The sequence below is a fragment of the Bos taurus genome, chromosome 10 (assembly GCF_002263795.3).
Source record: "Bos taurus isolate L1 Dominette 01449 registration number 42190680 breed Hereford chromosome 10, ARS-UCD2.0, whole genome shotgun sequence".
NCBI lineage: Eukaryota > Metazoa > Chordata > Mammalia > Artiodactyla > Bovidae > Bos > Bos taurus.
The window spans coordinates 51673146-51699984 of record NC_037337.1 but is presented as its reverse complement, the minus strand read 5'-3'; the positions used below and the strand labels follow the sequence as shown (position 1 = coordinate 51699984).

The following is a 26839-nucleotide window of genomic DNA, read 5'->3' as shown; positions in this document are numbered from 1 at the left end:
GAAGGGATCTGGGGCCTATAGTTTTTTAAGTTTTTAACTCAGTGCTTCCTATAGGTCTTTGGAGTACCCAATGCCATTGGGAAGAATGCCAAAAAAAGGCAGAGTTGTGGCTTTGGGCATTAAGAAACTCCAGGACCTAATTAGGAAAATAAGATGCGTTAATTTTACTAATGATCTGCTTCATCCCAGGGTTTCTCAAACTTTAATGTGCACATGAATCATCTGGGAATCATGTTAAAATGTAGGCTCTGCTTCAGTAGGTAGAGATGGAGCCTGAGAGTCTACATTTCTAACAAGCTCCCAGGTGCTGCTGATGCTGCTGGCCCATGGATCACACTCTGAATAGTGAGAGTCTAGTATTGAAGGGTCTAGAAGTCTAAGAAAGACAACGGTTCAGGTTGGTTCTGTGGGTCAATGTTGCAGCAGGCTTCAGGGAGGCTAAGAGGGATTCCCAGAGAGACAGGCAGTGAGAAGAACAATACGCAGACAGAATCCAATGACCTCTGCATCAGCTGGACCTAAAGTCAAATCTTGATTTCACTGCTTCCACCTATGTCGGCTCAGACAATAACTGTTCCTCTCTGAGACTCAGTTCTTTAGGAACAAATGGGAATTATAATATGTACCTCATGCAGCTAATAACAACTACCAATTTCTGAGTACCTTTTACAAACTAAAATCCCAGAGCTGGGATGCAAACAAACCTCACTATCTTAATCTCTTTGCTAACAATAAGAGAGAGAAAAAAAATGGTTAAGTGACTTGCTCTTTACCTCTGTGGAAGGAGTTGAATGAGAGGTGACTTTCTTCCCCCAAAGCACAAAGTCAGGGGTGAGAGGACTGTTGTAGGGTGAAGACCGAGAGCAGAGAAGATTGGTTCTATAGCAAGACATGAAAAGTGATTGGCTAAACAAAATGAGAAGATATTTGATTGCCTCAGTAATCATACAAACACAGACCAAAAATCAATGAAATTATCACTGGTGACCCATTAATTTTGCAGGAGTCACAACACAGATAACATCCAGAGTTAGTAGAGGGGTGGAGAAACGGGCATTCTCATATACTATTCGTGGAAGTATAAATTACAGAGCTTCTGTAGGGGAATTTCATTCAACAACTAACATTTAGTGAACATATATCTTATGCTAGACACTGCTGTGGCTACCGGATATACGGTAGTAAACAGAGTAGATAAAGCCCCTGGTCTCATGGAGCTTATATTATCAAAATTTGACATATGCAGAATCTTGACCCAGAATTTTATGCTAGGTGTCTACCCTGGGGAAATATTCAACATATCCACTAAGGATATCTATGCACTAAAATGTTTGTTGCAGTACTATTTGTAAATACTAACCCATTGGGGAAAATCCAAATCTGCATTAATAGGAAAATGGCTAAATGCACTGTGGTACATCCATACACTGGAATGTTATATAGCAGGTGAGAAAGAATCAAATAGATTTTTTTTTTGAAATATAGTCAATTTATAGTATTTCGGGTATACAGCAAAGTGATTCACCTATCCAGATTCTTTTTCATTATGGGTTATTACAAGATATTGAATATAGTTCTTTGTGCTAAGGTCCTTGATGTCCATCTACTTTATGTAGAGTAGTGTGTATCTGTTAATTCCAAATTCCCAAATTATTCTTCCCTTTCACTTCTCCCTTTGGTAAGCATAAGTTTGTTTTCTATGTCTGTGAGTCTATTTCTGTTTTGTAAACAAGTTCATTTGTATGATATTTTAGATTCCACATATAAGTGATATCATATGGTATTTATCTTTCTGTCTGACTTACTTCACTTAGTATGATCATCTTTAGGCCCATCTGAGAATGAAATAGATGTGTATATACTTATACAAACAGGTCTCCAAGTACGTTATTTGATAATGAGGAAATTTTTTCAGAAAAATTCATACAACAAATTTTATATTTGTATATGAACATCCATATAAGTGTAAATGCATAGAAAGAGGTCTGGAAAGACAGAAACCAAACCATGAAAACAGGGAGAGGAGTCATATTAGTGAAAGGTGATGGAGAAGACCTTTAATACTCAACTTTATATATTTTACTATTTGAATTTTTCAAATGCATCCATAATTACAATACTTTTTAATTTTAGATGTTTGATTTAGTAAATACTTGACCTTAGATACATTTTTTTTTTTTTAAAAAGAAGCTAAAACTACAATTCTCTGTGACTATTGCTATTTTTCCCCCCCAAATAGATTCAATTGAAGTCAGTAACACAAAATAGCATCTCAGGCCAAACCAATGGTCAGAGTCATCAGCTGTTGGTCTCCAAGAGAGACCCAGAACCCATGGTGATGTCCTTTGTGGCTGGAAGATCAAATAAAAGGGAAGGGCAGGCTTACACTGCTGAGCCAGGCAGATGCTGGTGACAGTGGCCTCATGCCCAGGTACCTTTAAGAAGGCTGTTGACAAACTGGAGTGTGTCCAAAGAAGGAAGGCTGGGAGCGAAGCCTGCCTGTGAGGAACAGTTGAAGAAAGTGCGAATGTTTGCCTTGGAGACAGGGTCATGTAGTGAAAGAAACAATTGTTACTCTCAAATCTTTGATGAGCTGTATAAGGCAGAACAAAGCAGGACTGCCCTAGGACTTTGAGTTCTTTACAGAAGTGAAATATCACACCATGAAGAGCTCCTGGAAGCCTTACACAGATTGCTTTAACTGATTTGGCTTTTGTTTTTCTCTGAAGTTATAAAAATATTTGCGGTCTTAAAGACCTAGTTTTTTTTTTTTTTTTTCTTTTAAAAAAATAGCATAAAGTTCATGTTACATGAATTGAGTATTTAACAAAGGACGAAACATTTCAATAAGCTCCACCCAAAGCTTAGTGCTATGTTTGTTTGATGTTTCCTATGCAGAATGACATTTTGCTCAGAAAACATGAATGATCTACTACTTCACCCAGCCCGGGAGAAAACCTTTGTGAGATGTGAAGCAAACTCTGAAACACTGAAACGAAAGATCAGATGAGCTTTAATGAAGACCTAGTGTGAAGAATAAATGATTTTATACCTTATCTGGAATGGTTGCTTTGTTTGGAAACCAAAGTTACATAAAGAATCTTGCATAAAGCTTTAATAGGGTTTAGATTTAAAAGGGAGCTCATTTCACTGTTATTAACTGAGATTTTCCAAACTGTTATGTAACTATATTCAAATATTAGTGTAACCAGACATTTCCCAATTTTCTGACTAATTGGTAATATATGCAAATAAGTACAAATTCAAGAGCCATCTGAGATCCACTGTTCTAATTTAAAATGTCTTTTACAATTAAGTCAAATTTCCCATATTTCCTGCTAGTTTGTTCTGATCAGTTTTTTGAAGCATGCTGGAAAGGTACTTCTTTACAATATAACTAGCACTTCTATAAAGTGAAATTCCAGTTAATCACAGCTGTGTGTCCCAAAGCACATACCCTTTAAGACCATTCAGCTCACCCAAAGAAAAAAAATTCTACTTAAACTAAGAGTTTCCATCAAACAAATCATACAATTATTTCCCTGAACCAAACTGAGAGTAGTAGAATTCTCCTAAAACTACTAATGATAACCATAAAAGCTGGGAAGTTGGTCACTGTAATGATTAAATTATTATTTAAGTACCATTTTCCTCTTTTACTAATGCTTGCTACAAAAGCTAATGGAAAACTTGGACTATCTCAAAGACTTAGATATCAAATCTCACACTGCCCAATAAATGAAATAATGATGCTTTGACCAGCAAATTCCACCACAGAGCATGTGAAGGAAATACTAGATCTGGCAATTACTTGGATCTGTGTTTCACGTAATTCAGAGAGGAGAATCTCACTATGCACGTCAAAGCCTCACCTGACCTTGGCATAGCCCCAGCTCTACACAGCTCATCATTCACATGCTCTTCCCCAGAGCAGGACTCCTGCAGACAAAAGTCCTGAAGAGATGTCTGCCTCTGATGAAATCAATTGCATGATTCACTTTTATTTTTCTTGGAAGGACCCACAGAACTAAAGGATGTGGGGCAGGAAGGACAGCTGGGTCAAGGCTGTATACTGTGTCCCGAATGCTACTCTTGACTGCAAAAGCATCTGACTGCCCTTTTGGCTATTGTGTGTGTCTAGAAATATTAGATACTAAAATGAACAATGTTTTCCATTATGTCAGAAATACTAAAATTTACAATAAGATAACCTTTGCATTAGATTAGCATGTTTTATCATTGACTATCCAGAGAAAACTTTAAATATCCCTTTTTGGGACTTCCCTGGTGGTCCAGTGGTTAAGAACCCATCTGCCAATGCCTTCCTTGCTCTGGGAAGACCCGACGTTGCCTTGGAGCAACTAAGTCCATGCACTACAACTGAGTCTATGCTCTGGAGCCCACAAACCACAACTACTAAAGCCCGCACACCCTAAAGCCCATGTTCCACAATAAGAGAAGCCACCAGAATGAGAATCCTGGTCACCACAGCTAGAGAAAGCCCGCTCACAACAATGAAGATCCAGCACAGTCAAAAATATAATAATTAAATTAAAAAATTTTAAACACCACTTTATATATATATATTCTTTTGCTATATACCCTGTAGAATCTATGTACTAGTCAAAGGATACTCCTATCAGCCTTGAAAACATCACAACCAGAAACAGTACACATATTCACCCATGCAATGCAATGAACTGTGGTATATACTTACTAATGGTTGTTAAACAGCAGCAAAAAAGATGACCCAAAGCTACACACATAACAAGATAAGGCTGAGTCTAGAGTGAGACCAGAGAAGCATCGAGGCAGCAGAATTTAAGGAAGCACTGTGGGCTTATGCATTTACACAAACACACAAAATATATATGTAGTATGTCACAAGGAGAGCTAAAGTGTACCAATAATGATAGATAAAATAGGTGGTAAAGGACTCAGTGGTTAAGAATCCACCTGCCAGTGCAGGAGACAGAGATTTGATCCCGTGTCCAGTAAGATCCCAAATGCCGCAGGACAGCTAAGCCCACGCGCTGAAACTGCTGAGCCCACGCACCCCAGAGCCTGTGCTGTGCCAGAGGGAAGTGGCCAAGGGAAGCCACGGCCATGAGAAGCCCGAGCACCGCAACGAGAGAGAGCAGCCACCACTTGCCACAACTAGAGAAAGCCCATGCACAGCAACAAAGACCCAGCTCAGCCAAGAATTTAAAAATAAATAATAAGTTTTTCTAATTAAATTAAGTTAAAAAATAAAACCAATTTTATTAAAAAAAAAAAAAGATAGGTGGTAAAATACTAAGTGAAATCAATAACACCCCTGGCCCAAGAATGAGATTGTAGTAATCTGGAAAGAGGAAGTGCACATTAGAGTTCCCGGTGCCAGCAACATTGCACATGTCACTCCGGATGGTGGTTGCACAGGTGTTCATTTTTATCACCATTCTTTAGTGAATTTCTTCATGCACTATCAGTATGAATGTCACATTCCGTAATACAAAGAAAAAATAAAGGGCAGAGTTAAAACCATTTCTCTACTCTAGCATACTTTCCAATACTAATTAGTTTCACACAAAATATAATTAGAAATTATTTCACCTTCTGTAGGAAAACTTGAAGTGACACAGGACGTCATAACATTTTGGGCAGAGAAATCAATAAGCAACCAACATGACAAATGGCTCACAGGAACATTCGAGACTCCTCTTGGCATGGATTACTTTTCACTTGGGAAGATGTGTTCATCGACATCACATTTTCTGAAGAACATCTTAGGAGGGAAGTCAAATAGGGAAACTGAATAATGCAGCCACATCTGTTCATTGCACATGCAAAATGCTGGCTGGTTCGCTGATTATACTCACCTCTCCTCCAAAGAATCTGTATTTATGAGCCCACTCAGGAAAGATAACACTGGCATCTTGCCTTTCAGGCAAAAGCCTGTTTGTGCTTTACTTGTAAGAAAGCACAAGGAAAGAAATGGGGCGTCAGTAACACTGCAGCTGGGCTCTTTGAGGTGCCCCAAGTCAGAGAGAGGGAAACAAGCATTCCATTCAACACTAAAATGCATGTGCTGCCCTCCAGAGCAAAGCTGCCTGTCCTCAGCATTCACCTTGATAATGTTGCCACAAACACTGAAATTTTGGTGGTCGTTACACATCTCTGGGGTGGCAAAGCAAGAAGTCAGACTGCCCAGGGCAAGGCCAGGTCTCCCACAGAGCCTGGATGAGAGGGAGGTCAGATGGATGGTAAATAGATTGGCAAGAAGAAGCCTGAGGGGACTTCCCTGGCGGTCCAGTGGTTAAGACTGAACCTTCCAATGCAGGGGGTTTGGGTTTGATCCCTGGTTGGGGCGTTAAGATCTCACATGCCTCGCCGCCAAAAAACAAAACATAAAACTGAATTAGTATTGTAACAAATTCAAAAAAGACTTTAAAAATGGTCCACATTGAAAATATATGTTAAAAAAGAGGGATACTAAAGTCAATCCACAGAGTCACCACCAACCTGCTTACCTTATCTCATACTACAAACTTTTTGAATTCCAATGATCTCTGTGATGAATGGCCCCCAGCAAACCTCATTCCTTCCACTGGGGCTCAGGATAGGCTGCCCTCCAAAATGCCACAATGGCATATTGGTTATTTTGGATTAAAGTTACTTAGGAAATGGCCAGTGCAAGAGGGACACCCTTTTGTACCTCCCTAAAAGCAGGGAATAAATCTCTCCTGTGAAGGTGCCCTTTCTGATCTGAAGGTAGGACGGACACTCTTATCACCAAAGAACTGGGTCTGAGAAGCCTGTATAAACAAAGCTTGTCACTTCTTTAATTTACTACCCCAAGACCAAACTCTGCTTATATTCTTTATTAATGGACCACCCAAAACCTAAGTTTCTTCGTCCTGTCAATTCCTCACAAATGCATTGTTTCTTTGTCTAATAAGTATAAAAGTTGCCTGCTTTGGCCACATCTTAGGTCCCATTTTATGAGACTGCCGTGTGCATGAATTCAATGTTTATTTTTCTCCTGTTAATCTGTCTTGTGTCAACTTCATTATTAGTCCAGCCACAAGGGTTTCCCAGGTAGATAGTGGTAAAGAAATTGCCTGCCAATTCAGGAGATATAAGAGACACAAGTTCGATCCCTAGATTGGGAAGATCCTCTGGAGAAGAAAATGGCAGCCCACTCCAGTATTCTCACCTGGAGAATCCCAAGGACAGAGGAGCCTGGCGGGGTACAGTCCACGGGGTCGCACAGAGTCAGACACGTCTGAAACGACTTAGCATGCACGGCTGTAAGAACTCAAGAGGAGTAGAGGGGGAAACCTCCCCCTCCCGACACTTATCATCTCTGCCTTGTCTTGTGGCTTCTTCCTCTTCTTTCCTCCAGAATGTCCTCCTCCCTGCCTAACTGGGTCTTATTTATCCACCCAGGCAGTCACTTCACCAGTCACTTCCTAGCTCAGCCCAGCTGACAGGGGTCTCAGTCCTCTGAATGCTCAGTGGTTCTGTGAGTGATGCTCTCTCTGGGGCCTCAGGAATTGGTGCCCTGCTGGTTTCCCGCCACTTCTCCATCTCCTCTCTGGTCCTTGCCCTCTATTCAGCCTGGCAAGGTTGGCACTCCTCCAGGTCGAGGCCTCCTTCTCTGCTCACTTGCTTCTCCCTCTTTAGGCCATTTTCCCACTTCTATGCCTTCATTTTTGACCCATGCAGGCCAACCACTCCCACATTAGAGTTGCAGTGTGGGGTGCCCCCTGAGTGGAGGGCACTCCTGCATATGCAATTGCCACTCTCAACGGTTCCCCCTCTGCTGTCTCACAAGCTGCAAAGGTTCAGAACTGAGCCCATGGTGTCCTCCCTGCACCCCCCAATCCTGCTTCTCCCCAAGCTGTCTGTCCTATGGCTCAGTGTGTATCATTTACTACACCACTAGTTGCTGATTCCAGACATGGGGGTGGGGAGTGGAGCAACTGTAATACTTCCTCCCCTTTGGCCCTTCACAATGGAGCAATCACCAAATCCTATGGATTCTGCCATACTTCTTTTTAAAAAAAAAATTTAAATATTTATTTGGCTATGCCAGGTCTTATTTGCAGCATGTGGGATCTAGTTCCCTGACCAGGCATTGAACCAGGGTCCCCTGCACTGGGAGCATGAGTATTAGCCACTGGGCCACCAGGGAAGTCCCCTACCCATACTTCTTGCGTTTACATCTCCCTGATTCCGCCGCCATCATTCTAACCCAAGCTGACACTCTTACCTGGATGTTGGCGACAACTTTCCGCCTCTTCTCGCTGTACCCAATCCTTTTTCAATCCATTCTCATTACAGCACCAGGGTGTGTTTTCCTGCTCTGAGCCTTTAAAATGACTTCCCAATGCTCTTCGGAAAAAAAGCCCAAAATAAATTACCAATATGGTAGCTTCCCGTTTTCCCTCCAGTCTTGTCGCCCTCACTCCGTACATCATGGTCCACCTGGTCCCAACTCAGCCTGCACGTTAGAACTGCCTCGGAAGCTTCCAAAAGAGCCTACTTCTCAGCCCCAATCCTAGGGACTTTTATTAACTTGGTCTGGGGAAAGCCTGGGTATCGCGAGATCTGAATGCTTTCCTGGTAATTCTAATATGTGCTAATTTTGAGAACCTGGGTCTAGGCACGTGGACCGTCTTTCAGTTCCCTGAAAGGTGCAAAGCTCTCTATTGCTTCTCCGCCTTCCCCTTCTATTCTCCCAGCTTCTTCCCATGCTTGAAGTCCCAATTGAGGTGGTACTGCCCCAGAAGTAATTTAACAAAGATTATCCCACCCTACACAAATGTATTGGGCTGCCAAAAAGTTTGTCCGGGTTTTTCTGTAACATCTTATGGGAAAATTCGAATGAATATTTTGGCCCCCACCCCCCTATTCCCACCCACTCTTAACATCTTTTAATTCTGGAAAAATTATACGTGACCATGCCATTTTGGAACAACAACAACAACAAAAAATCAGTGATCCTGTCTTCATATAAAATATGGTATTTCATTCATCATAGGTTTTTGCATTAATTTTGATTTTTTTAATACTGCACTAAAATATTGTTTCTCTTGATAGCTGAGTTTTTGGAGCCACCTTAAACTGCACACCAAAGGCAAGGGCCTCAGTCCCCCCACCCTGGCCCTGACAATGTGTGGGTCTCTTTGTTTAATGGCTCCTCGTCCCCCGTCAAGGACAAACATGTTTTGAAATCTACAAAATTTATATCAAGTTGTCTTTACATTTATATTGTTTGGTACACATAGTCTTAACTAATGCCAATTCTGCATATGTGCTTTACATGGTTAGATAAAATTCCTCTTATGTTGCTTTTAATGTTAAATTTCTCCTTGTCTACTCTTAAATTTGCTATTTTTTAAAAATATATATATATTTGCTTAGTATCTTTGTCCATCCCTTTCTTTATAATTTTTTCTTTAAAAGTTTTAGACATTTTCCTTCTAGATGTTGTATAGCTGGTTCATTTATATTTCCAGCTCAATCTAGGTGTCTCTTTTAGTGGGAAAAAACCAGTCCCTTCAAATTTAGCATAATAATTGTACCCCTCTATCTTATTTAGTTATTGGCTTACTTATTTCCTACTTTTCATTGTATTTATTTTTGCAGACTGATCAAATTGATATTATTTCCCCTTTCCATCTTGTTAACATGACTTGTCTTGTGAATTTTCCTTATATTTCCTGCTAGGGTCCCTTTCCTGTTGCTCATAATCAGATAGCAATGACTTTACTTTGCCATTATATGAAAACCAGACATAAATTTCTCCCATGAAAATATTCTTTCAGCGTTTTCACTCCAAATCTTAGAATACATCCACTTCCCCTGCCAGTCCCACAGCTAACGCCCCAAAGGAGACCTTTGGAACATTTCCCTGCTTCCCACCCACCTGCAATGCCCAGACTTGCTGAGCTTCTCTATGTTTAGTTCCAGACTGTTTTTAGAGGAGTTGTCAAGGCAGGTGGTGATGTGATCAGTTCAGGAAAAGAACAGGCTTTCACAGAGAGGAGAGCCCAGCAGCACGCCTCAGTCAGAGTTGAGATTCTGCAGGTGCTGTGTCCATCCAGGTGCTAGTAATACACCTTGATTTGGGCGGTGATCACTTCTACCATTTTACATTTTACATTCTCCTGGCCCTTCATCATTCTTATGGAGACTTTGACTCCGAGTTTATTTGGTCACTAAGTAAAAGAAACTGGTAATTTATTTCTTGAGTTATTTTGGAAGACTGAGTGAACTAAAAGTTCACTCAATTTCCATAGAGTCCTTTTCTCTCATTGGTGGCAGATTCCATGTTGTAGATAAGCAGTTCAGTACTAGGATGGCTCTTCCTCCTTTAGGAGTAACTTGTTCTTTGCTATGGAAACTCATAAGATTTTTTTCTATTCTTGTAGCTCAGAGATATAATATGCCTAGGAGTATTTTTTATCATCAATCGTTCTTGGAACTCTGTGAGATGCAAATCTCTTATCAGCTAAGAAACTCCTTATATTACTGATTGCCTCTTCTAGTGTATCCTCCACCCCCTTCTCGGTGTCTATCCATCTCCTGATTTATATCTGTGATTTTGCACCGTGCTTTGAGGTGTCTTTCTCTTATCTTCCATGATACTAATTCAGGCATCAACCGTGACCACTTTCTCCTTCATCTCTTGAAACTTTTACATCAAAATCTTTTTTGGTCTCAGAAAATCAGAGTGTGCGTGTGTGTGTGTGCACGTGTGAGCGCATTGCACTTAAGTCTCAAGTTTTCTTATTCTTTTGGTTCAAGGTATCTATGCCAATAGCCATTTCTGCTCTGAGGGTTCTGTTGTAATCCTTCTCCCTGGCTGCTGGGCCCCACAAGGGAGCTTCTTTTCCCTTGTTTGTTCCTTCGGGCTCTGTCCCATGTATCTTAAGTGGAAGCATTCCCAAAGTAGTGGAAGGAACAGCAGTCTCAACTTCCCCTGGCCACAGCTTAGCAGCAGACAGGTTGCCAGTCCTCCAGGGAAGCATGAGAAGGAAGCCTTTCCTGGTCTTCTCACCTCTTCAACTCAGGGTTGGAAGCAACTCCACTCACCTGCTCAGCTCCTCAGGAACCAGGGAGACCAGGTACACTCCCAAGGACCTCCCCCCACCCCCAACATCCTCTGTCAGGATGGTAACACCTCACCAACATTCCAGGCACTGTCTGCCTCCTGGAGGCCCCAGCAGCTGCTCTGCTCAGGAGAGGCAGGTGGGTTAAGCTGCAAGTAGAAAAAATGCACAATGCGCTCAGGCTGCTAATCTTTCTAGAACCTCCTGTTCCTCATTCCTCATGTGTCAGAACTTCCTCTCTTGTTTCTCGTTTCAAAGGGCTCAATGACTATCACTGAATAAATGCCACCACTCCTACCACAAATATTTTCTGGTACAGTTTCTATCATTATGCTTTTAGAAGCTAACTCAAACTGGCTTAAATAAAAAACATTAAAAAAAAAAATCTCAACAAACAGGGAAGTCTCAAGATAGCATGGGCTTTGGGGAAGGTTGATTGAGCAGCTCTTTAATATCATTAAGATAAAGTGGGTTTTTTTTCCCCCTCTCTCTACCAACCTTGATGTTGGCTTCATCCTCAGGCTGATAGCAAGTTGGATGCTGCAGCCTCAGGCAGCACACTAAGACTTAACAACAACCAGAGAAAGTCAGAATCCCCGCATATCTTCCTGGCCAGACTGGGTTATGTGCCCACACTTAAACTTGCTAGAGTTGACAGCATCAACCAAAGACCAACCATCCCTAACCACGTGGCTGTTTGAGAAAATACTTAATCAGTGAACACTTGCTCACAAGCTAAATGTTCTCAGCTCAGTAAGCAGGCTCAGTAAGCAGGTTTTCACATGAAAACAAGGATAGCTGGCATTTGAGTGCTCACCATATGCAAGGTGCCTTACATTCTCATTTAATCCTCATCACAGTCCCCGAGGTAGCTAATATTATCATCCTTGTTTCACAGATGAGGTACTTAAAGCTTAACTAACTTTAACTAAAGTCACACAGTTAATGAACCATCATTTTCCTCCTTACAGATTCTATGTCTATGAACACAGCCCAGCATTGCAGCTGGCAACAGAAAATATCCTTTATGTATTAATTCCCTTGGACCCTACCATGAGAGCTCACTAGGTACTCTATGTCTTTCACGTTACAGAGCCTGGGAACTGGCTCACAGTGCAAATCGTTCACAGCAAACCCTTAGCTGTGCGCTCCCTGATGCAGCTGGGGAAGTGCAGAGCTGCCTGGCCATGCCTTGGAGTTTCACCTTTGTTTATTGTCTATCGAGCTCAAGAATCCTAATATAAAACAAGCCTCAAGATCTTATTATGATACAGCTGAGCCCTACCCATTAAACACTCATGGCTTGTGCATTCATTTTGTATATTCCTTAAGTATGTGGGAAGTCAAACAAGTATTTTATACCCCTTAAAAGCAACACACACTCATGGAACATAAGAACTTATGGGGAGAAGGTATCTGAAGTTCCATTCCTCAGCTCTCTTCCTATTCCCAGAACAATCAATTACTATGTGGTGTATTTCTATAGACTCTTTCTGTAGTGCATTTATTTTTAATTTTAAATTTTCATTTATGGTAATATTCAAAGATACATAAAAGTAGAAACATAGTAAGGAAGCCAATGTTCCAATCACCCAACTTCAACCATCAACAATGACAGTGTATTGCACTATATTTGACATCACACTATACGCAGTCATTTTTAAATAGTTTATTATAAAAAGAATATTTCATAAAAGTTCAAATAATATGGAAGAAAAAAGTTAAAAATAAAACCTCTTCCTCTCCCAAGACCCTTAATTCCAGAGCTCAGAAATAATTTAACAGTTTCCAATGTATCAAGTAGACATTTTCTATACATAAATTATGTATCTTTACAAACTTCAAAAATTTCACACAGAAGAAATCATGCTACACATATTTATTAATACTTGCTTTTTCCATTTACTGTTTACTTTATCTTGGAGGCTTTCAGAAGTGAGTACCTAAGAGTGCCCTGCATTCCTCAACAGCTCTGGTGTTCCATCGGAAAGCATACTTAACCCAGGAATGTGGGGAGGATGAAAGCTACTTGACTGGGAAGATATGTAGATTCTGTCTCTAAAGCCAGAGGTTTACAAAGCGGGCTGGGTACACACCAAGGTGTGTGCGAAAAGACCTATTGGAATGTGGGAAGAAATACCGTAGCTTCCATTAATCTTTTACTCATCCCTTTAAATTTTTGCTTATTTTAAAACATAGAAACATAAGTATAACATTTGCATTATTTATAAATATTTCCATATTATGAATGTTTACTCAAGATTTTTCAGTTTGGGATACAAGATCAACAAAGTTGGTAACCACATTCACAGAAAGCAGAGATGCATGTAAGACTGAAAAAGCAGGCTGAAAGCCTGACCTCTGAACCTCTATGACCCATGCTTCATAGGTGACAAGTGTAGTAGCTGTGAAGCTCCAAACCTGTAAGAATTCCTTAGGTAAGAGAACCTGTCCCTGGCTGGGGATCTTACAAAGGCATACACCTTCTACACAGCAATACACAATGCTTCTACAGAATCTAGACCCTCGGATGGAGGGGACAGAGGAGAACAGGAGTTTCCTGGTTTGGGAGCACTCTGTAAGACCCTTTTAGAGAGCACAATCAGAGTTAATATACAGTATTAGATGCACTTAGAAGAACCTAACTTTTTAAAAACTCAGTCAATAAACAAAAATCCACTTGACTTTTGCTCAGCATTTTCATTTGACCCTGGAATCCACATCCCCTCCCAACTTATTTTTTTGAATAGTTATTTTAAAACCTATGGAACTAGTATTTTGTGAAGTTTATAGAAAAATGTTGATCTGGACATTTGCTGCAGGAAAAGAAAATGTTTAACTTCTACCTTTTATTATGAAATAATCAGACCAAAAAATACTATTGATGATTAGCTAAAGAAAACACTTGTCCACACATACAAAGAAGCTAGGGCCTTCCCATTTAATTTCTAAATTGAGCTTTAGGAATCTATTTCTTGTGCCAGAAGTTATAATGTGTTGCTTATACACTCCAAAGCTAAGCTGTGCTTTTCCCACTTGTGCAAAACATGGTGGGTATATTTTATATTCTAAAAATACAAATGCATATTAGATTTTGAAAGCAAACCTCTCTGGGGGTGAGAGGAGGAAGACATGCTGCCAAGGGACTTAGAATCAGAGGCACGTATGGGTGTGGGTAACGTGATGACACTAACTTTTGTGTATTATTTCATGAAATTAGCCACACTGCCTACTGTGCAAAGCACACACCCTTGATTAAAATACAAATGTTTCTTGAATACTTACCATACACAAGTTCAAGAAAATGGCGATCAATAAAATTCAGCACTATAGAAGAACCAAGAGAGAAGGGCAATCCAGACAGAGGAAACTGGCTTCCCACTGGCATCAAAGTATAACAGCATGAAACAGTCAAGAAACTGCCTTGCATTTAATTATATCTACAAGTAAAAGTAAGTTTGGGCTAACTTTTACCAAAACTTCAAAATTCAGCTCAAGCATATATCCTTTGGGAAATCATCTTGGCTCACACAGGCGTCTCCTCTGAGTTTCTAGCTACACTGTATTCATAGTTTATGCACAAATACCATTGCATTATGATTGTTGGCATTTTTCCTTTCCACCAGATTATGAGCTCCCTGAGAACTTGGATTACAGTCCCTGGGAGGCTGAGGACAAAACACAGCAGGTTGATAAGCGAATGGAACTGAAGTAGCCACTGGGAATGGACGATTCTTTTAAGAGCTTGGCTTGGGTAGGGCAGGATTATACCATGATGTGATATGTGCTATGACAGAGAATGCACAGAATGCTGCGCCTGCATGTGTGCTCACTCAGTCGTGTCTGACTCATAACTCCGTGGACTGTAGCCCACCAGGCTCCTCTGTCCACGGAATTCTCTCAGCAACAATACTGGAGTGGGTTGCCATTTCCTACTCCAGGGGATCTTCCCAACCCAGGGATGGAACCCGCGTGTCCTGCGTTGGCTGGCAAGTTCTTTACCACTGTGCCACCTGGGAAGCCCCAAACAGAATGCCACAATGCAGCAAATAAGAAGGACACCTCACCCAGCATGGCAGGAGGTTAGAGGTCCTGATTCTCAGTTTATGGTAGCCAGGATACAGATACCAAGGTCTGCAAAGCCAAGGGCCTTTTACAACTCTCAAACTTTTGCCAACATCCTTAAGAACAGTAACCAAGTAAGACATCTGCCAAAGTACAAGCCAGCTCTTCAGTAAATGAATATGTTCCACAAAAATGAAAAATCATTTTAAAAAAATGCACAAAGGAATCTAAATAGCTGGGTTCACATATGATACAATCAAGAGCAAAAAATATTACCTTTCCCAAAAGAAAAACTAGCTCTCAGTGCCCAATATATAACCATTCACTATTAATAAAAACGCTATTTGACCTATTTAATCTCTCTTCATTCTTCAGATTTGGACTCAAGCATCACTTTGTGGGGATGCATGCCATGTCCTCCCTGACTAGTCCCACCTCCTTCCTCAATCTCATCTCTGCATGACCAGCTCTTGGACCACCAAGGCCTCCCCCCTCACAGCATTTATCATGGTTGATATTGACATGTATTCACATGAGTATTGCTCAAATGGTGGTTCAGACAGTAAAGAATCCATCTGCAATGCAGGAGACCTGGGTTCAGTCCCTGGATCAGGAAGATCCCCTGGAGAAGGAAACAGCTACCCACTGCAGTATTCTTGCCTGGGAAATCCCATGGACAGAGGAGGCTGGTGGGCTACAGTCCACGGGGTCCCAAAGAGTCAGATACGACTGAGCACTGAGCATATGATATAGGATTTGTGTCTGTCTCACCCACCAGCCTTAAGTTTCTCGAGGGCAGGGACTGTTAAGTTCACTACTGATTTCCTATCATCCAGCAGAGGTGCTGGAGCAACCAAGAGCTTAACACAGATCCATCCATCCAGTGAATAACCGAGGCAACCAGTCCACACAAATCAACACGTGCAGACCACATAAGCCAAAGAATTCCAAACATCTTCTGATAAGGTTTCAAGGGAGAAGAAGAAAAAATGGTTAATAGGTCAATTCAGTTAATCAGAGTTGCTACTAATAGGCACTGCAAAAAATAAAAACTACGATTGCAAATCCAAAGTAATGAAAAGTTAATCATAACATTGACACTTTATAAAAGCAGGCCTTTTGAGGTTTAGAAATAAAAACTGTCTAAAAGGCGGGGAGGGAGGGAATAAAATATACATGAGAATGAAAAATAAAATTGCTTAATTAGTTCAGTATTACCAAATAGGTTTCACTTTTCAAAATGATGTCTAGAATACATACAATAGAAACACATTTTATATAAAGACAACTTACACTAGATCAAATTATTCTAATTTCTTTACACAGAAAACAATTTCAAGATAGCTTTTTAAAGATATATTTCCACCTCCAGGGATGATTATCATTTTAAGGAGAAAGACTAGAATCCAGCTTACTGTACTGAACTACTTAACACATTCTAATATGGGACACACAGGTTAAATGTGGATAATCTGATCATATTCCTTGACATGTTTTAATAGAAAATATTTTCCTTAAATAGCTATTAAGCCCCACAAAATCTAGCAAGCAAGGAGGGATCTAATGGCCTGCTTGCTATGATTACTGAGTGACTGATAGCTTCAAGCACTCACCCTAGCAGTTGAAATCAATTAATCATTCATCATAACTGGAGCAGAATATAATTAATTATGCTTGCTTGACTGGTTCAAGTTTAATTCCACTAAAATCATTATTTAAAAAATCATTATGAATATAGGCCATTGTCGTGAATTGTTGCTAAAACAGTAATGAATGAGCTTCTGTAAGAATAATCCACATTAAATTTTTTTTTAAATTTTTACAGAAAATTTTGAATAGGAACACAGGTAGAGAAGACACTATAATGAATCCCCAAGCAGCCATTACCCAGGTTCAACAATTATCAACTCACAGTCAAAATTGTTTTCAACTTTACTCCCAGATAGTACCCAATTGCAGCTCACAACTCTTTATAAGCAAACACCGTTATCATCTCTTTTAGGTATTCAATATGCATCTCTAAAAGGGCTCCTTTTAAAAATGTAACCGTGATACCATTTTCACACCTAAAAATCACTGCAAAAATCCTTAAAATCATCAAATATCCAGTTAAGTTTTCCTATTTTCCCAATGGTGTTATTTTTCATTATTTCAATCAGGATCCAAATAAATCCACAAATTGTACTGGCAGATACACTATCTGGCAGGTATAATATCTTCAGTCTCTCTTAATCCATCTTTTTTTCCTTGCAATTCAGTTGGCGAAGAAACAGGGTCATTTGTCTTGTAGTTTTCCAGTCGGGATTTGCTGATTAAATCTTTTGTGGTATCATTTGACATGTTCCTTTGCATGAATGCATGCTAAGTCCCTTCAGTCATGTCTCTGAGATCCAGTGGACTACAGCCCGCCAGGCTCCTCTGACCATGGGATTCTTCAGGCGAGAATACTGGAGTGGGTTGCCATGCCCTTCTCCAGGGTAGCTTCCCAATCCAGGGATCGAACCCGAGTCTCCTGTGTTTCCTGCATTGTAGGTGGATTCTTTACCTGCTGAGCCATGGGTGTCATTTCTAGTAAAGAGGTGGTTAGATCCAGAGGCTTGATCAAGATCAGATCTGACTTTTGGCTGGACTGCTTCATAAGTGGTATGTGTGTTTCCATTAGGAGGCACAAATTATTTGACTGCTTTTTTGTGAGGTTAGTGGTCACTACTGATCATTGTCTGGGTCCCTTAATCATTGTGGGATAAAAATGGTGATACTGTATCACTCCTCTTTATTAGCTAGAATAGTTAAGTTCCAAAGGTAACTATAGTTTTGTAAACTATCATTATTAATTCATAGAGTAAAAGTTTTGGCCAATGAAAATTTCCTCAAGATGCTTCCTGAATCTTTTCTGATAGATCTCTAGTAGCTTCCTTGCTTTCTGGTATGACAGTGCTTTTTCTCGGCTCTACATACACATTTCTTTCCCTATACCTGGAATTAGCCAGTTATCCAAGAAGTCAGGTTTCTTTGAAGAAAGTGATATTTAGAGACCACATCAGGGCACTACTTTTGACTTTCATTTGGGTTTTGTCCAAAGCTAACAAAGTCAACTAAGCAGGAGTATTCTACTATTGTTTCTAATAAGTCCACATGGCTACATGCATGTGAATTTTTAACCAGAGGGCTCTCAGATTTTAATAAATTATCTATATAATATGCTAATTAATATACATTAATGGAAGAAGTATAACTTGGTACATATTATCTGGAAGACAGCATCATAATTTTTATCAACAATCTTTAGAAAGTCTTTAACTCACATTTAATTCCACTTTTAGGAATTTATTTCATTATTTGCCTTAGAATTTTCCTTAAAGGATTACTTAAAATAATGAACAATCTAAAAACTTCAATGTCCAAACAATAGGTTTTTAAAAATGTACAATACATCCATAGAATGAAATATTTACAGTCATTAAAATTATGTAGATACAATATCAATCTATTGTTAAATAAGAAAGCTACATAGAAAAGTGTTGAAGACTGTATCCCAAAATGTTAACAATAGAAACTGGGCTATTCTCATGTTTCCGATGCTGGTTTAGGATTTGGCTTCCCAGGATCTGCCAAGTCAGACACTACTTCTCCAGATGCTTTCCAGAGTCTATAAAATGCTGTTCTTGTTATCTCCAGTATTCCTTATCCTTGTTGGATATGATCTTTTCTTCCCCCAATCACTGTGATTTTAGCAGAAATTTTAGGAAAAAACAGAGGCTGATAAGTATTTTGCTCTACCCGCCATTTTTACCTAGCATTGCATTGTTTTTCACAGGAGAGATCAAATACTCTGAAAAGCTTATCAATTACAAAACATAAATTTCTACTGAAAATAGTGCATACATGTTTGCATTTAACATACACAAATAAGACAGTAGTGCAGAATACAAAGGTTCACTTGTATCCTAAATATAAAGGTTTGTATACAGAAATGAGAGTGGAAAAACTAAACGGGTAATAAACAGAAAAAGATTTGAATGGAAGCTGTTTTTAAATGAGAACATAAAACCAGAAATGCTGAAACTGAAGCTGAGTTCTGTGAGGCAAACTGATTATCCTTTTTGCTACTTAGAAGTCAAAAGTGCTTTTCAGGAAACTACAATTTCTTGCAACTTTAGTGACTTCTCTGAAGAATAACTGTCCTTGGCAGCTGCTTTAAAGCTAAATGCAACTCGCTCTCTAGTTTTGGGAGACCTTGACTCTTTATTTTTTTTTTAATTTTATTTTTAAACTTTACATAATTGTATTAGTTTTGCCAAACATCAAAATGAATCCATCACAGGTATACGTGTGCTCCCCATCCTGAACCCTCCTCCCTCCTCCCTCCCCATCTGGATAAGGAACATCATTTCCTAAACCCCTGAAGACGGGCTGTCCAGTTTTATAATGGACTTACTAAATTGACCCTCTTATACTTTCGATTATAAATACTTAGGAAATTAAAACCCTTTCCAAGAACAAGAACCCGTAATTGCACAGCTGCCATGGACACTAATCCCACCTTTGGAGAAATAATAATCCTTAGGTCTTAAAATGTACAGACCACAGGGACAAATATAAGAACTTGAGAGTGGTTTGCTCAGTTTGGAGAAATCTTCAGTTTTCACTAGTCTGTAATATAACAAAAACAAAGTACCCAAAGCAAAAACTGCTGAAAACACCTCAGAAAACAAGACTGATCAGATAAAGCTGCCATTCCCATAAAGAAGTCCCTCCCCAAACTGTATATTTTCTGACACTATAAAGGGCACTAGTCCAGAAAGTGTAATAATTTATTCCATTGCTGATTTAATCTAAACAAAATTTAAATATGCAGTTGTAAGTAAAAACAGTAAACTTGTAATCATCCGAGTTAATATTGATAGTTTAATAAACATAATTAAACATAATACATATTTTGAGGTTTCTGAATTAAAGTAAAAAGTATTGCATGTTTTTACTCACTTAACAAATACTACTTATTTAAACTGGCCTCAATATATTAAAAAAATAAGTTGTGTTTGGGGTAGATTATTCTGTGCAGGGCACTATTCCAGGCTTACAATTCTTTTTCTAGGAAGGCTGAAATGTCAAGTCTTCTTACGTGCTATGAATTTGACAAAGCAGGAAAACATGGCTCAAATTTTTAAAACACACTTAACATCAAACTCAACTTTTAAAATAAATGAAGTATTTAGCATTCAAAACTTTGGAAAAAATATATAAGACCACAGTTTCCAAAATGACTCAGCTCTTCCACTAAGACACGTTTAGGCACTCTGAATACTGATTAGAAACAATGCAAAGCAGTTAAGATTAGTTAAATGTTTTTCAAATGTTCACTGTGTATAGAAAGAGATCTAATCACAAAAATTTTTACATGGAGTCCTAACTAAGAATAAAGATATCTATACTTGTGTGGGAAGAGGCAATTCCCTTTCTGCTTAACCATCTCTTTCATTTAGGAAGGAAAGGCGGCCTTGCGGGACGCTTCTTTTGATAGTTCTCAAAGTTCAAAGAGTATGAAACCTTCAAGTTGATTTCATCAAGTCTATTTATTAATGCATTTCAAGTTTCAAAAAACCTTACATCTTTGCACAATACTTTATTTTTTGCAATTTTTAGTAAAAATTTCCAAAGTGAACAAAAAGATACTGTATAAAACACAGTGGACATTAAACTGACAGTAGTATTAGATCTCACTTGTCTCGATCCTCTTGTTTTACCACATCTTGATTTGGAGTGGAGAGAGTTCAGTGCACGTATCTCTTTTCAGAAAACATTTAACTTAGACTCAAAATAAAATAGGGCAGTTGTACACCTGCCAAAACCCTACCACAGGATAACATTTCAAGCAAAAAATGTACATGTTCAAAGTCTAGCACACTCAAGAAGTTACTAAGAACTCTGGCGGAGTAAAAGTCACCATTTTAGAAATGCAAACCCACTTCCAACCTTTGCACAGTCCAAAAACAAAGGCATTTAAATGATTTAAAAGCAATTACATACATACCTACCTACTTGTTTGTTTAGAATTATTTATAGTCTATCTGGGGTTTCATGTACAAAATTTGTCTCTAAATCATGTACAAAAAGCTGTATTTTGAAAAAAGTCACCACATACTGTACAAGTTTACAAGGAAGAGATCCCATTATTTTCTCTAGCATTTTTGGCCTTGCTGGCTTGCGTCACATTATGAGAATGATTGTGTAAACCTTATACTCTTAAGAAAAAAAGGAAAAAAAAAAAGCCAAACACAAATCATTTCAACTTTGCCTAAATTTGCCTCCTATGTGAAGCCAGGAAAATCATAGCTGTTTACTTCTAATTTAACATGATGTAGTTGGAAAACAAGCAATAAATATGTCACAAGCTTAAAGTTTTTTTTGTAATGCCCCCTTCCATTCCTGCATAGCAATAAGCCTGTTAATACATTAAACGCTTTTGACTTCTTTCTTTAAAAAGCCAATTATTTACACCTGTTTAAAAAATAAATTTGGAATGGGACATTGTGCTGTTTCACCTTCATTGCTGATAAAATATCTTAGGGAAAAAAAGTGTCGGAAGGCCTATCTACAATTTTAACTACTAGTTGAGCAAATCACTCCTCTTTAGTGGTTACCAATGATCATGATATGCTGAAAACTCTGTTCAAATATCTTGATAAAACAGACACACAGCTTTTCTTTTCCATATCGGACAAAACCCAAAACATAATTAACATACAAATAAGAGGCTGCAAATAAAAAGAATCATTTCATTGACCTAACTGCTACCAACATGAATAAAAATTTCACCTATCAATTCAAAAATGGAATTGAATTAGAAAGTTTAAAATAAGTAAGCAGAAATCAGACATTTACATAAAGAACTAAGTCTGAAGTAGTAGTATGCTGCATATGTCCAGTTTTCACAACACTTAACTGTGTTCTTCAGCGTCGTCAATCCTGTGCTCTTAGCAGCCATTTGATAAAACAAAATGAATATCAGAACCAACTCCATCATGAGGAAAAGGTAAACTGATTCTCTTCTCATAACTGCCCATGTAAAGCATGACAGAATCCTGGACCACTGAATACCACCATTCTCTGTTATCCTGAGTATGTCAATTAACAGTAATTTTTCATTAAGAGCGGAAAAAATTTTATAATACAAAGAAACATCCATATTGCAATTTCTGTTTACAATTGCACACAGAAGTACAGTGTACGTAAGAAATAACATGTCTGCATATAACAAGGTATGTACATTGGCAAGTGATGTCTCCAATGTTGAGGTGGTCGAGCCTCCTAGCCTTGATTGGCAGTTGAAAAAAATATATATATATTTAAATTTGTGATAAAAGTTTATCGAGAGCCAAGTTTGCCTGCAAGTGAAGAAAATGCAGCAACGAAGAACAGGGAACACGGGGCACATAATAATATTCTAAGACTTTGTGCCATTAGGTTAAAAATATCTGTCTATAAGAAAATGGGGTTTCTTTTTTTTTCACATCCCACCCCCAAATTGGAATTTTCAGGCTTTAAAATTTAAGTAATTCCACCTGATCTGAGGAAATGATCTCTTGCCATTTTTTTTCTTCTACTGTTATTTGTGAGGGTTTCATTTAGGGATGATGATTTAATAGGTTTCTCTTTGGAGTGAAGTTTTCCCATTGTAGGCACTAGGAAGAACCAAGGCAAAAGCTGAGTTAACGTCTCATGTGTCCCATCTGATAACTCTCCCGGGGCCTCTGACGCTGGGGCTGTTGAATGGGCTGGGGAGGTCTTCTCCTCTTTAAAGTGCCTGTGGGTCACAAAGCAAAAGAGGTTTATCATGAGCTTTTCAATCTTTTAAAGACAAAGCTGCCATTTCAATAAAAAAAGAGGTTCTAGACCAGCTCTGTCCAAAACAAATACAGTATGAGCCGCATACATCATTTTCTATTTTCTGGTAGCCATAATGTAAAAAATAAAACAGAGACAGGTAAAATAATTTCAATAATATTTTCATTTCATTAACCCAATATAGCCAAAATATTAATAATTATTAATAAAATATTTCATCTTAAAAATACTAATTCTTCAGAGTTTGACACTTAACCGTCTGAGCCACCAGGGAAGCCAGAGTTTGGTAGGCATTTAATATTTACAATACATCTCAACTGAGACTAGCCACATTACAATTGCTAACAAGCTACAACTATCAGATTAATATGGATTCTGAGGACAGACTGCATGAGGAACAAACTGCTGGGTATCTTTGAGCAAATGACTTAACCTCTCTGAAGCTCAGATGATTAGTCTGTACAACAGAGACAATTAACTAACTCATATAGTCTGTTGTGAGGATTATATGATAATTCATGTAAAAGTGCTCAACATCTTTTGTGAGGGTTCAATAAATAGCAGTTAAGAGCTGGCATTTTCTTAAAATGAAATTAAGTAAAAGAATTTTCATTGAATGAGAATAATGTAGTCTCATTCAATAAAATGAACTGGTAGTGTAGTTAAAAAGTGTCACGTGGCCCTTGGAAATCCCTAAGAAATTGACAAAAGTTCCTGACTGCTAAAGCAGTAATTTGAAAAGCAATGACATCAAAATCAAATTTCTGCTTCCCTCCAAGATACTGTCCCAGCATGACTACTGAAGTCTCTTACCTTAAGATAGGGAAATACAGGAGAACAACTGAGGGAAAATTATAAGAAAGCCCTAGTTTTAAACAACTTTTATGTAGGGCAGTGGATTTGGCCTGAGGCAAGAGGCTTCAAGAGGCGAAGTGAGTGGGAGGCAGGAGAGGGAATCCTGGGACGGTGCCTGCCCTTGAACATACAAGAACAGAGTCCAAGGGTCCTGAAGAAAGGGTGGAAGGGGACACCCAGCCTGGGGAGGGGGAGGGAGAAATAGACAGGGCCTAAATAATCTGGTAAGTGGATTTCTTACCCTTCTCCAAATCCATGAAATGAAATGAAAAGTCACTCAGTCATGTTCAACTCTTTGCGACCCCATGGACTATACAGTCCATGGAATTCTCCAGGCCAGAATACTGGAGTGGGTAGCCTTTCCCTTCTCCAGGGTCTCTCATATAAAGGTCTTTCCCATCTCTCATCTCCTCCCAGCCCTGGCTCCCTGAGAGCTAAAGGATGGAGACAAAACCTTAGGAGTTGTTTTCAGAGATGGAGAATAACTACAGTTGTTTGGTAACTGAAGCCTCTACCCTAAGACTCTCCCACAGACTGGAATCTGTACGTCCCCACAAGAGAAATCCGTATTTTTCCCTTGGGAAAATAAGTTTATGTGCCAGAATATATTTCAGGAGCATGAACACAAAACCCATAACTGAAGCATAGCTATTAGAAAGACCAATCATTTAAAAGTGGTCTATCATAATAAAACCAAAAACGGAAGATTTTACTATTTTTTTTTTTTTAAAAAGGATATATTAGCATTAAATCAGCAGCCATAAGCTAGCCTGCATTGATTGGGGGGGGGGGGGGGGAAAACCACTTAAAAATCAACTAAATAATCCATCTAGTAATCCCATTCTCAAGGAGAAAGTACTATAAATCAACTACTAAAGACTCCTTTAAAATTCAGTTCTACTTGCTGAATGGTTCTGAGTAATAAAAACATATACCTTGCTCAAACTGTCTTACCTGGAAGAGGTTTAGGAGGAGGCAACTTTGGATTACTACTTGGAGTGTGTACACTGCATATCTTAATAAAACCAGCCATTAACATGATCAGGGCAATTCCCATAAGTAATACTGCCCACCAGTAAGCCTAGAAATAAAAAGATTTTTCCAATGAAAAAACTATAAAATATTTTAGAATATTTTGTATTATATAAAATATATAATAGGATATATTACATTTTAATTTTTAAACCACATTTGTTCATTGGGAGTTGATAGCTACCACATAAAAGCACATATATAAAAATTTCTTTAAATATAAAAAAGTACAAAGGAGGAAAGAAAAATCACCCATAATTTCACTTCCTAGAGGAAACCACTCAGTCTTATTTTCATTCCAGTTACTCTCCAGTGACTTAGAAGATATATAGCTTGCTTTAAATTCTACTAGATTTTAAAAATATTCTTTAACCTATAAATTTTTCTAATCATCAAAGCTAAGACTGAAATTCTATCTTTTTTGAGGCCCCTCTTTCCTGTTTCTCTATTTCATAAGGAACTCTAGTCTCAGACTACCATTATTAAATTATTTTTATACAATCTATCTTAGTTTTCATTATATATATATATATATATTACGTATATATTCATTTATTTAAAGGTTAACTGCCTTCTTTAACATGAAAACTGGAAGTATATACACATGCTTGAGGCAGGCAAAGTTTCTCTCTGAGAAGGTACTAAAATTTCACTTCCAACTTAAATCATATTAGATCAATTTGCCAAACAAAAAAACTTCAAAAATTACTGGCATAATTTATAGAAAAATTATGCTGCCATTCTTAATAAATCCTAAATCTATTTTGCAATTCAAAATATTCAAATTTTGTCTTAAGATAGCATATAATAAACACCATACAAAATAGTTTAACAATTAGAAAACTATGAACCTTATATTATTAAAACGCATACATAGTTATTGCTCATTTTGCCAATAAAACTCACATTTAAGAAGAGTTTCTATGATCTAGGGCCTTACAACAAACAGGCTACTACTTCCAGACTGTTTTCTTTATCCAGTAGTGACAACACAATTAAAGAAATAAAAGCTAAAAGAAAAATGAATGCTGTGGTGAAACACCCCAAGCCACCCACTTTCCCCATGTGTGTAAAGCCATGTGTATAAATTTATACATATATATAAATGTGATTAATTTTGAAAGACCCCCAAACTTACAGAAAAGTTCCAAGTACAATACAAAGAAGTTTTTAAAATCTAGAACCATCTAAGAGTAAGCTGCTTCCACGATGTCCTATTACACTTGAACAATTCAACACATAGTTTCTACAATCTATGGGTGTTTTTCCTAGATAATCACAATATAATCATCAAAATCAGGAAACTGGTATTGTTACATTAGTACCATTAAATCCTCAGACTGACTCATTCAAGTTTTGCCATTTGTCCCAATACCATCCAATTCAGACCCATGTTGCCTTTAGCAGTTGTGTTTCTTTAGTCTCCTGCAATCTGGAAATAATCCAGTCTTTCCAGTTTATATAACTTGGACACTTTTGAGGATTACAGATCAGTTATTTTGCAATGGAATGTCCCTCAATTTGGGTTTCTCAGATGTTTCTCCATTATTAGATTCAGGTCACACATCTTTTAGTTAGAGTATCTCAGAAATGATGCTTTATGATCATGTGACACACGACTTTGATCTCATTACTGAAGATGGTTTACTTGACCACTTCATCAAGGTGTAAACTGCCAACCTTTACTAAAAAGATACTCTACTTTTTTGCAGTCAATGAGTATTTCATATAGACATAATTTAGAACTACGTAAATATTCTATTCCTTATAAAACTTACAATTTATTCATTTGTTCATTTGTTTATTCCCTCTCGGTTTCCTATTTTCCTGAATGGGTTATAATCCATTACTATCATTATTATATCTTTTAGGCCTGTCCTGACCATTCTCTGAGCACTGAAGCTGGCATGAGGAGTTCCAGATCCATCTTGTTCTTT

At 38.3% G+C, this 26839-nt stretch overlaps 2 protein-coding genes across 4 annotated transcripts in view; one reads left to right on the top strand and one right to left on the bottom strand.

The window, feature by feature from the left end:
• The window catches only part of LIPC (lipase C, hepatic type), a 162114-nt gene extending 159058 nt beyond the window's left edge, over positions 1-3056 (top strand). The window contains 1 exon segment of the mRNA NM_001035410.2: positions 2899-3056. Coding sequence (NP_001030487.1) covers positions 2899-3010 — 112 coding nt within the window. The 3' untranslated portion in view covers positions 3011-3056.
• Positions 3057-20054: 16998 nt separating this feature from the next.
• Positions 20055-26839, bottom strand: part of ADAM10 (ADAM metallopeptidase domain 10) — a 144137-nt gene continuing 137352 nt past the window's right edge. For 2 of the 3 annotated variants that reach the window (XM_024997276.2, XM_024997275.2), the window contains exons 15-16: positions 24825-24951; positions 20725-22974 (exon numbers count right to left, since the gene is read on the bottom strand). In XM_024997276.2, the coding sequence (XP_024853044.1) occupies positions 22880-22974; positions 24825-24951 (222 nt within the window). In that variant the 3' untranslated portion in view covers positions 20725-22879. Of the gene's footprint in view, positions 22975-24824; positions 24952-26839 lie in introns of all 3 variants that reach the window. The other variant, NM_174496.3, reaches the window with a different exon arrangement.